The 12,315-nt window shown below is 39.6% G+C and overlaps 1 protein-coding gene across 6 annotated transcripts in view; it reads right to left on the bottom strand.

The window, feature by feature from the left end:
- SESTD1 (SEC14 and spectrin domain containing 1) overlaps window positions 1-12,315 on the bottom strand; it is a 57,341-nt gene that overhangs the window by 29,912 nt on the left and 15,114 nt on the right. For all 6 annotated transcript variants that reach the window (XM_060280603.1, XM_060280611.1, XM_060280593.1 and 3 more), the window contains 3 exons: window positions 6,994-7,102; window positions 6,456-6,546; window positions 4,236-4,349 (listed from right to left, as the gene is read on the bottom strand). In XM_060280603.1, the coding sequence (XP_060136586.1) occupies window positions 4,236-4,349; window positions 6,456-6,546; window positions 6,994-7,102 (314 nt within the window). The remainder of the gene's footprint in view (window positions 1-4,235; window positions 4,350-6,455; window positions 6,547-6,993; window positions 7,103-12,315) is intronic.

Here is a 12,315-nt window from a genome sequence, read left to right as displayed (position 1 = left end):
TTAACAAGAGAATAAAATATTATCATAAGCACAGAACGTATCTGCTGCGGTTGTGGCCAATCCTTCCAAGGGTGGTTTAATGGTGGGCGGCAGCAGTGGAAGTCTGGGCCTGCACTAAGAGACAGCCAAGATGATATCTGGTCTCTTCAGCAGCCTCCTTAAAATAAAATCTACTAAGTGACCCAGCACTAGTATATACCAACTGGCCCGATCAAAGAAAGCAATTCTTCACAACAAGGTCGAACCCTTCTTGTGAAATATGATTACAAGTAACCTGCATCAGCAAAATGTTTCACATTTCAAATGGTCTCACCTTTTTCACAGCCAGGCTGCATACACAGTCATACCTTGGTTCTCGAACGGAATCCGTTCCGGAAGTCTGTTCGACTTCTTAAAACATTTGAAAACCAAGGCGCAGCTTCCGATTGGCTGCAGGAGCTTCCTGCACTCAATCGGAAGCTGTGGAAGCCGCGTCGGACATTCGGCTTTCAAAGAACGTTCGCAAACCGGAACACTCACTTCTGGGTTTGTGGCGTTCAGACCACAAAACGTCTGAGTACCAAGGTATTTGACAAGCAAGGTACGACTGTATCAGAAAGTATGCTTCCCCCCCTAATTGATGTAGATATCCTTAAATATATTCATGATAAAAAAATTAATTTGGACATCATGCTGCTTTTTAAAAATAATTTCCAAACTGTTCAGTTAACAATGCCCTAGGCATTAAAAGCTTTTAGTTTGATCTATCTTTTGCATCTGCATCTCAAGCTACTCTTCCCTCAGAAATTACATTAGCCACTGCTATTGTACCAGATCTTATCTTTTCCAAAGGGAAGCCGTTCACACCAAATGCTTTTTCCTGCTGCTGACGCGAATTTACATCTTCCTTTCACAAGATGTGAAGATGCTTTAGTGTCAACAACAGGAAGGCTATATACAATATTACAGTTTCCATTTTTTACATTAACTTTTGGGGCGGGGAGAATTGTAAAAAAAGAAAAAAACACCTGAGTGCAAATGGCTTATTTGGCAACAGACTTGGGTGCAATATCTATTTATAATGAAAAGAGGAAGCTTCCTAGAGAATCAAGATATAACTGGACAGATGGTGGCACAGACAAACAGCATCAATAATTTATGCCTGAGGGCTCTAATTTCCCTTTTGGCTTCCTATGGACACCCCTATGGTGCTATTCATGGCTAGCAAGAACAGTGGTGATAGGGCTTAACTCTGCTCTATTCAGTTCCCCAGTGTTTTTACTTCTTTCTACCAAGAGCTTCATATCAACAGACAGCTGCAATTCTGCTCATGTTAATGAAATTCTGCTGAAATAGCAAGCAAGCTCTTTATCCTTGAAATAAATGAAAATTTCGTAAAATCATTGCAATTGTCAATTTTCTTAATGACTGCACCATCATCGGATAAGCCATGGATGTTGTTGAAGACAATACCCGTGAGACTTAATTCTGAGTAGACATTTCTTACACTAGAAAACAATTGGATACACTTTTGTACTAGATGATATGAAATGCATTACCTCAGCAAGCTTATCTACACAAACATCACAAAAGCAGGTCCAGTGAAAACATTTTTCTTTCTATTTATACTGCAGTCACAAGTTCATACTCAACCCATGAAAATCCCTCATTAGGAACGTATCACATCCATTTGTAACATTTTTATGAAGAAAAAGACCATACCAATTAGTTCCCTAGTTTCCTGTTGGATTTTCAACAGACTATAGTAGAACTCAATTACTGAAACCAACACGTGCGAATTTCAGTGCAGTAATTTTGTATAATTTAAACTTACAAGGTTTTATCTTCATAATTGAGGTTCAGCTACAGCAGCAGAAATTATCCACATGGCCACTGAAAATTCTCAATTAAAAGCCTCTCCATTATAAATTTAATTAAATACATTTTTATGATTAAGTGACTGATATTGAATTAGACCTTCAAGTCAAATAATAAAAAACTGCCCACATTTCTTAAAAGTGCTAGAATCTGGATATTATCCCAGGCTCATTAGTACATCAGATTTTTACTTCAAGCATTCTGTTAATTATGTCTGGGAAATTATCAGTGCCAAGTCATAGTAGGAGACAGATCGGTCAAAGGGGAAAACATTTATCAGAAGTAAATTTCAAACTACAGAAGCTTGCCATTTTTACAATTATTAGAAGCAAACCAAGGGCCCAGATGACATTAGATAAACCTCCACAAAACGACTTCAAATATGTATTTCACTTTGGCAAGGGCAGCCAACGTGGTACATTCCAGATGTTGTCAGACCCAATTCAGCATTTCAGAAAACAACCTAATTAGGTCTGAGTCTGAATCCAGATTCAGATAAATTATGCTTTGTGCTTCCCCCATTCACTATTATGTGGAAGTTTGATTTTTTAAAAATGCTATAACTTCCCTCCTTATTATTATTATTAATGTTTGTATTTCTTATTCTTTTTTTATGAAATTAGATGAAATTCACAGCCATAGTAGCACCTTGCGAGTGCACAAACCCTGTCAGTTTAAAGAGATACTGTACAGGTCCCGGGGCTTTTTGACCAGGCACCTTTAAAAAGGAAACCCAGCATCTTTTTTCTGACAGAAGTGGATAAAATTTGCAAGCTTCTTAGTATTTTCTAAGAGCATCAATCATGACACATGTCAAATTTTCTGCAGAGACAGACTTTAGGGCTTGGCAACCTACTGGGGTAATTATAAAGGATTTACTGAATCTCTCCTATTGTTCTGTAGGGAATTTGTATGAAGGGAACATACATAAGAAAGGTTCTCCAAGTAAGAAGCTCATGAAGTTATACACCAATAATTCCATAGGGTTTTGTGCTTAGCATCTTCAAAACTGATTTTTTTTAGGGGTGGGGTGAGTGTGAAGAGAGAACAAAAAGGGATTCTACTCCCTGTGATTTTTGTGGGAACCAATTTTATTATGAAAATTGCATCCTAGGGGCCCCTAGAAAAGTAGCTTCCAAAAGTTCAGAAGGCTAAGTGCCGGGCCTAAGGGGTATAATGAATGAAAAAAATAAGCTTCAGTCTTGAATGCTGCCCAAATGCCACTGAAACTCAAGGAAACAAAAGTTCAAAGCTGATTTGGCAAGAGTGGATGTGCAGGTATGTAGCATAGAGGCAGAAGGACTTGAATGCCCAGCATTTGCCAAGCAAGCACCACTAACAAAACTAGCAAAGAGCACAGAACATACAAGAACAAGTAATATACAGTATTATTTCAGCATCCACTCCCCAAAGCACTGTGATTGGACAGCTCTAGTAAAAAAAAAAAAAACACAACAACATCACACACAACCCATTCCTCTGACTAAATGTGAGACCTGTTAGTCAAAAAGGAACTTTCCCTCATCTTCTCCCCACCTTGGCATTTGTCTTTTAGCGAAGTTTGGAGATAAAAGTTTTGTTTTTAGCAGGCACAATGTCTGCACATTTGATGTCTGTCCCAAATGTCTGGCAGAGAAGTCCTGCTATGGTTTGGACAAGACTTGAATCTGTGTGAAGCCAACATGCTTCAGTTCTTGACCTGTCCAAATCTTTCGCACTTCACAATGGATAGTGGTGTTGTTTAATATCAAAAGACAAAGTGTTGGCACATGGAGTTGTTCAGTGAGAAATAGTTACAATAAACTGTAATGCAGACAAAAAAAATCCACCTTAAATATTCTGCGTAACTACCGTGTTTCTCATATTATAAGACATGTCTTATATTTATTTTTTCCTCAAAAAACACACTATGGCTTATTTTCAAGGGATGTCTTATTTTTTTCCTCCTCCTCCTGCTGCGGCCGGCATTGCTGCTGCGCCTATCACTATGTCTTATTTTCGGGGTATGGCTTATATTCATTGAATGCTTAAAAATCCTGCTATGGCTTATTTTATGGGTATGTCTTAAAATATGAGAAACAGGGTATAACATAGATTAAAAACAGAAGTTAGTTAAATTCATGGCAGTAAAGTATTATCTTTCAAGTGATAATGTTCTATAATCATTGAAAATGTTTTGATAAGTCTGAACTAATGATCAGACTAATTACACTTACTAATACAACAAAGTACTGCAAACCCACTGTAGTGTCAAATGAATGATTCAGTAATTGCATTGTAGATTAGTAGCTATTACTGTATAAGCTATCAATTTTTACTCAGTTGCATGTGTAACTTTGGTGTTCATATCTGACAAATGAAAAAACAGACACACATACCTCAAAGCCAAGTCTATCTTTCTCTTTCCAAAAGCAAAAGTGTGTAACCTTCTTGTCCCAAAATTCATCCGGTTTTACTACACAGACAAGTGATACCTCAGCTGGAACAACGTTCTAAGAAGATGAAAAATACAAAATCTTAAATGAAATACAACTCATTCGTTACTGTATGGTAACTTAGACCTGCACAGATAGCATTTAAATGTACAGGAAACTTTCTAGCACTTCAGAAACAACATCAACGAGCTAGATGGTATTCATGGACCACTCAACACATCTAATAAAATAATCGGTAATAAGTTAGTACTATAAAGACAGTTTTAAGCAACTCAAGACATACACTAACAATGCAACCCTATACATGTCTGTCCCAGCAGCAAGATTCATTGAGCTCAGCTGGACTTATTCCCAGGTAAGTGAAGCCTAAGTCCGCTCAATATCAGAGTCTGATAAATGTCTCTTTTGAAAGAGACCAATACCTTCAAACTTCATGAATTTCATTTAAGTATCAACTATAAGATGATTTGTTCTATATGACAGATTACAGTCGTACCTTGGAAGTTGAACGGAATCTATTCCTTAAGTCCGTTCGACTTCCAAAACATTTGGAAACCAAAGCGCAGCTTCTGATTGGCTGCAGGAAGCTCCTGCAGCCAACTGGAAGCTGTGGAAGCCCCGTAGGACGTTCGGATTCCAAAAAACTTTCGCAAACCGGAACAGTCACTTCCAGGTTTGCAGCATTCGGGAGCCAAAACGTCTGAGTAACAAGGTGTTAGGGATCCAAGGTACAACTGTATATGGTAAGGACAGTCTTTTTTATGCAGTTTCGATTCTATATTCCACCCATTTAAGCAACAGGATAGCCTTTCTTCACAAAAGAAAACTGTTAAAAATTCCTTGTGATTCACATTTGTTTCCTCTGCCTGTCAAGTTCCTTCATAATTTTGCCTCTCTATGAGGAAACACACACAACTTATTAAATAGACAGACAGCAGGAACAAAGTGCTTATTATTCAATGACCTTGACAGCACACATCCTGTAAAAGTGCATCCATACAGAATTAAAAAGGAAGAAAGCAATATGTCTTGCCACTTGACAAAAAAATGGTTTGGGGTCAAAATGTCAAATCTCATTAAGGCAACATCTGTTAAAGATTTTCATAAAGCCAAGTGCCTTCTAATGATGGTCTATTTAGAAACAGCAACATTCAAGTAGAGGACAGTTCATTCAAGTAGAATAAATAATAATGAGCACCTCTTGTAGCATATCTCCAGTGCAGCCTCACCTGCTGCTCCCTCTTCCCAATTTTATGTACGTACTTCCATAGAAAATGTAACAAAAGTGGCACACAGCATAAAAACAATGCTATGAAAGCACCAATGACGTCAATAAAAACTGGTTTGTAAAACAACAACAAACCATATTGCAAAGGCTGGTCTGAATGGTTTACTTTTCCAAAGATGTCTAAAAAGAACCAGGGATGATTCCAGCAAGACTGCTATCGGCAAAGTGATCCAAAAGGCAGGACCTGGCACACTGAAGTTCAGTCCCTGTTAAAACCTAGCCATACCCGGGGGGGGGGGGTTTGCACATGCTATTCTAGAAATTGAAAATAAATGGCATGGAGTTGAGATAATAAACATTGAAGCCCAATCCTATTCCTTTATGGGTTGCACTGTTAGAGGCAATTCTAGGATTTCTAGGGATGGTGTAAAAACTAACTTATACCTGCAGCAGCCTTATTGAAACTGAGAATTGAGTCCAGGGAATCAAAACACTTTCAAAAAACTTCCCAAACTACAACTCAGTTCAGAGGCAGCAACAAGCCGTGTTTTTGCTTTCTTCAAGCTGTGGACGTCCTCAGGATCACAGAATTCCTTATGTGTGAGAGATGGGAAGGTTATTCTCAAGGTTTGTTCACAAAGCAGTATTTTAAACAGTTCCTACAAACCATGGTTTCCTGCACTTGGACAGAATAGGAAACTGATTCGTTGCAAACTGCAAATGAAAAGGTCATCAACTCCTCCCTTTGCATGCAAAAAAGTATCAAAGTACCATGATTTGCTGATACGTTTCAAAAACCATACTCTACATTTTAACATGTAAAATTACACAAGGTCTACTTTCCCAGAAAGTAAGCACCACAATTTCTTATAATACAGACCGATTAACCTCCACAGAACTCAATTCTTCACTAGAAATTCATGAAGGCATCTTACCTGTAGCATTAACACAACAGTCTTGACAACATTCCACTGAGATTTTCTACCATCCACTATAACGGTAAATCCTCTAGCTTTACACTTTTCACTGTAAAAAAAGACACATATTCAAAACATAAAAGTCACAGTTCAGTTATCACAACCTATATCACCATCTATTTACTTGCTTAAGCTTTAGCGATGCACTCATTGCTCTTTCCAAGAGCTTTCCAAACAGTTTTTATTTAAGTCATATATCACATAATGAGATACACCCTCTCAAGAAAATCTGGGAATATCTATTTTTAAAAAACCCCATTTAGTTTAGAAGCAAAATGATACTATTCGGTGCTTTAAAGTGCATGCCCACCTCGGTAAGCTTTAGCGATGCACTCATTGCTCTTTCCAAGAGCTTTCCAAACAGTTTTTATTTAAGTCATATATCACATAATGAGATACACCCTCTCAAGAAAATCTGGGAATATCTATTTTTAAAAAACCCCATTTAGTTTAGAAGCAAAATGATACTATTCGGTGCTTTAAAGTGCATGCCCACCTCGGTATGCTTAGCAGGTAGTCTAAAGTAACACTCAGCTCATCCATATTGGTTTGTTCAAGGCATAATGGAATTGTCAGAATGAGGCCACTTCTTCGATCCTTCCCACCTGTAAAATAATAACAATAATAATTGGCACTAAATCTGTTTTTTTTTCTTTTTTATATAGAAAAAATGAACAGTTTTTGAAAAATAGTATAATGAAATATGATACGTGTCCTTTTTCTATGGATGTATTACAGTATAGCAAAAGTACACGCAAGTGAATGAGATATCGGACTAAAATAGAATCTATATGAGAACATAATCACATGCTTCCAAATCAGACTTAACTTCTGTTTAATTCTTCACAAGTGTACTGAAGCACATAACCTAAATTGACAAAAGATTAGCCATCAAAATAATCATTCAAGACACTCTATTTAGGACATTATGTTGTGCACAACTCAGTCATAATGAAATGCACGTTCTCCCCTACAGGCTTCAAAAAGAACATGCACTGAGATCACATTACATACTTTATGTTTTTAACTGTACGCTGGTTTGAAACTTTTTTTAAAAAAAACATATAGATAATAAATAAAAAGGGCAAAGCTTTTTAAATTTGTAAACCCACAACAGCTACCGTATTTGGTTAGCAGAAGACGATGACCAACCACTCAGCAATAGAAAAATCTCCTATCTGAGCGGGGTCATGTCTGAAAGCTGTAATTTGCATTTTAAAACACTGTGCTTTCTAGGTATAAAGTTTTTTGGGACTTATCATAAACCTAAAAGGTTAAAGGGGGGGGAGCCTTTGCAAAAATTACAGGGTGTTTTTGTTGGAGAAGTTTCCTAGAGCTAGGTGTGATATGCTCAAGGATTCCACAGTTCCCTCTGTCCCAAGGCTATAAGCTTCTCGGGGGTTACACAATCAGAAGGTCGGCGGTTCGAATCCCTGCGATGGGGTGAGCTCCCGTTGCTTGGTCCCAGCTCCTGCCAACCTAGCAGTTCGAAAGCACGTCAAAGTGCCAGTAGATAAACAGGTACCGCTACAGCGGGAAGGTAAACGGCATTTCCGTGTGCTGCTCTGGTTCGCCAGAAGCGGCTTTTTCATGCTGGCCACATGACCTGGAAGCTGTATGCTGGCTCCCTCGGCCAATAGAGCGAGATGAGCGCCGCAACCCCAGAGTCGGTCACGACTGGACCTAATGGTCAGGGGTCCCTTTACTTTTTACACGTGAAAGTCAGTATGATACAGTACTAGTTTAGGACTCTTGGCATATGTACACCCACACCCACATATATCCTATGCCCTTTTAATTTGTGGGGGTTTGGGGCGGGGGTTATCGGGTTGTTTTTGTTTTGATTGTGTATTCTGTGATTTTATATTTTGATTTTATTCTGTGAACCACCCAGAGACCTCCAGGCGGTATATAAATCCAGTAAATAATATATATATATACTCTAAAACAGGTTCATCCATTACTAACTTTAAACTTTAAATTAAGGAGGTGAGGGGGGCAGTTTCCAAGCCTTTTGTAGCTGAGAACAAAGTATATTCCATGACTAGATACATCATAAATTGGCAAGAGAATGAGGCTACATCCTGCCATATAGGGATAAATACCGAGGCTGCAGAGGACCAGTGTCTCTCTGAGATGTATTTAAGTACAGCTTATTCAATCTGATGATTTAATAATCCCCATTTCTAACCTTCACCAGAAACTATGTCAAAGCAGCTTTATGTTTAAGTAGATTTTTTAGCAAGGCACAGGATATATTTTCAAGACTTATAAAGTTCTATAAGGAAGTAAAGGAAACGGAATTCTATTTTTGCCACCATTTTATTTCCTCATATTTCTGACTTCATCGGTTCATAGCTGCCAAGTTTTCCCTTTTCTCGCGAGGAAGCCTATTCAGCATAAGGGAAAATCCCTTAAAAAAGGGATAACTTGGCAGCTATGCATCGGTAGGTGAACTCAATAGCTTATTAAGTAATCTGTAATGGCTAGAACATAGAACAAAATTCATTCTAGATCCTTTGCAGCAGCCGGTTTTGACATAACTGGAAACATTTCTATCGCGTTTGAAGAAAGAAAGTCATTGGGACGAGTTCAACACAGTGCTGTCGTAATCATAAAACTGCCCAGCCAGAACAAAGAGCTGGTAGACATGATAGGAAGACAGGTGGGTGGGATGCTCTGGTCATACCAATCCTTTTGGATTGAGATTAGCTGAGTGGTGAGAACGCTGATTGCCTACGAAACACAAGATTGAAGGAAAAATATCTGAGATCTTGAAATGGATTGTGGAAGGAAAAATAAATTACTGGTCACTTGGGTAGGGCTGAGCCCCTCTTGCCCTAATGGACCTATCTCCACTGCTCCTAGCACAAGACTTTTTCAAAACAGGTAGATGGGCTCCACTTCCACACATGAATAGTACCGTAATACTGGTAACCAAACCTGATTTTATTTTTCATGTCCCGGCCACTACAGTCATACCTTGGAAGTTGAACAGCTTAGTTCCCGAACGTGTTGGCTCCCGAACGTCGCAAACCTGGAATTGACTGTTCCAGTTTGCGAAGTGTTTTTGGAAGCCGGACATCCGATAGGGCTTCTGCGGCTTCTGATTGGCTGCAGGAGCTTCCTGCAGCCAATCAAAAGCCACACTTTGGGTTTCAAACATTTTGGAAGTCGAACAGACCTCCGGAACTGATTCTGTTCGACTTCCACGGTACGAATGTATTATGTTTTGCTACACCTAGTATAGAGATACGGAAGTCTCCCTCACACTATCAACTTCCTGGGTCATTAATCAATAAAGTAACGCTAGTGATTGAGATTTCTCCACACGTAAGCTTCCAAGCCTTCGCATCAGAAACTGCAAAGAGTTTGCCATTACAGTACTTCACCCACAGAATAGGAACTCAGCCAAGAGTAAATGGACGCAAAAGGAAGCAGGTGAAGGAAGAGGAAATGACTCAGCATTGTTCAGGAGAATATAAAGATCACATTCATACTTTAACTTGAACCAGCTGAGCCCTCTTAAGGAGAAGGTACTTTCCTTCCTCTTGTTGTACCATTTGCAATAATGTTTTCCTATTTAATATGCACTTTTGGGACAATGGGATTCCCCCCACCCCTTCTCCCCGCCTTCACATGGTTTTGCTTCTGGGACGTGCATGAAGAAAAAACGGTTCATACAAGAGTTTAACAATAGGGGGGGGGGTGGAACACTATTTTAGAAGGACATTCATCCAGCTTGAAAAACGTTGTTTGTTTGTTTTTAAAGCATGCTTATAGCAAAATAAAACATGGTTCTAAGAAGAAACGAAAACCACACTGTCAGCTTGTCGACGGTCAATGATTGAGCACGAATCCATTGAGTATTGAGATTCAATGAGTCCTAAATTGCCTCAGTCCCTCCTACTTCCTGCCCTTGGAACATCTCATTTTGGATGCTCTGCTGCAGGCAGAAGAGGGAAGTCAGCACCGATAGGAGTGATGCTCCTGTCACTCCATTCGCAGTGGGTGGGCAGTTTAGCTGGCTGAGCTGGAGGAGGAGAAACACCCCAACAAGAGCATGTTTGTTCTTCGAAATGGGAAATCTGGGTTAGATTTGGGGCGTGGGAATGCACGTTGGCATTTTTAAGGCCAACAACATTGTATGGTGCAGTCAAAATACAGCTTCCGCTAACCTGGAAGAGTTACCTCGAGTTGAGAACTTTGCCCCAGGATGAGAACGGAAATCGTGTGCCGGAGGTGCAGAGGCAGCAAGAGGCTCTATTACCGAAAGCACACCTCTGGTTAAGAACAGTTTCAGGTTAAGAACAGACCTCCGGAACGAATTAAGTTCATAACTAGAGGTACCACTGTAAAGTGCGTTCACAAGGAACACCCATCCCAAAATAGATACCCATCTGGAAGCATCCCTAGATCCAAATAATAACTAATGGGTTGTATCCACTGATGGCTTTTGCCCTCTGATCCCCTACCCACCTACCAGCTCCTGAGGGTTGATAGATCATCAGGAACTTAATGGGACATGTCACAGAGAGTTGCAGTCAATAAGGGGGATCAGTGGAGATTTGGTACCCAATCTTGTATGATCCGAAGCACTTTCTGCCAGTGCACACCCACCAATGAATGCAACCCAGCAAAATATTAATAATATATGCATTAGAAAATAGCCTTTAAAGACATCAGTAAAAAGCTTATGTCGAGTTAAGCGTTTGCAACAGGTGAAATATTTCACAGTTGCAATTAAAATGATTGCCCAACATCCATTTAATGGCTGCCAGGAATAGTTACTGTAAAAATTCTCTGCCAGGAAAGAGATGCCCTGCTGGTAAATTATTTCCTTTGGTCTACTGTTGCTCCTCATTTTCTGTTAAGTTTATTAATGAGTTATTACTCAATTATAACATGTCAGCTTCTGTTTGTTTGCTATGTGGATTCCAAAATTGATTCTAAAAGAAATTTCACTTTATCAGAAATCAAAGCAGTATTTTGATAATGCCCTCCTCTGCTCCTTCCCCCCAAAAAACTCCACTTGTCCAATTCTGTTCATATTACTTGGACATAAACCCTGTTGTTGGCAATGGAATTTTCCTGTTTTGAGGTGTTCAAATTTTAAGCATTTACTTATGAGGCTGGAATGGTTTATTTTTAAAGTTAGGGCTGGTGTGAACCAAGTGTTTAATCCCTTAACAGTTTTAAAGTAATTAGGAGTAGACTAGGTGATCCATCACTTCTTCTCAAGCCCCTTCTTTTTCAGTGGAGCGGGCAGGGAATATTCTACGCAGAGGGAAGAGGCTGGGGAGCAGGGATGACCTTGAACATTTTTACCTTGACAATTCTTAAGGCAGGAATTGCTAACCAGTCACCCATGGGTGCCCAGGAAGGCCTTCCTTGGAGCCTTGGGCATCATGGTGCCATCTGGTTGGTAAGCATTGTGAATTTTTGTTTTAGAAATGGCAGCCACTTCTTTTGCCTGTGGAGGGTTTTTTTTCTGAATTGTGGGGCAGATGTTCTGTCAGTGAGAGAAATGCACTTGGGCAGAAACAAGGAGGAATCACAGAATAGTTGGAAGAGGCCATGGAGGCTCCATGCAACGCAGGAATCTTTTGCCCAAGGCTCGAACTCGCCACCGCGTGATTAAGGGTCTCATGCTCCACCAACTGAGCTAAGAGTATGACTGTGTGGTCTGCATGTGTGTGGTCTGTGAGAGACATGCATGTGTGTCTGTGGTGTGTGCTGTGAGAGTGCAAGGAAGTGAGAGTCTGGTTGTAGCCACCTTGTATTCATTCATTCATTCATTCATTCATCCATTCATTCA

The sequence above is a fragment of the Zootoca vivipara genome, chromosome 1 (genome assembly GCF_963506605.1).
Source record: "Zootoca vivipara chromosome 1, rZooViv1.1, whole genome shotgun sequence".
NCBI lineage: Eukaryota > Metazoa > Chordata > Lepidosauria > Squamata > Lacertidae > Zootoca > Zootoca vivipara.
This window is presented reverse-complemented; position numbering and strand designations above follow the sequence as displayed.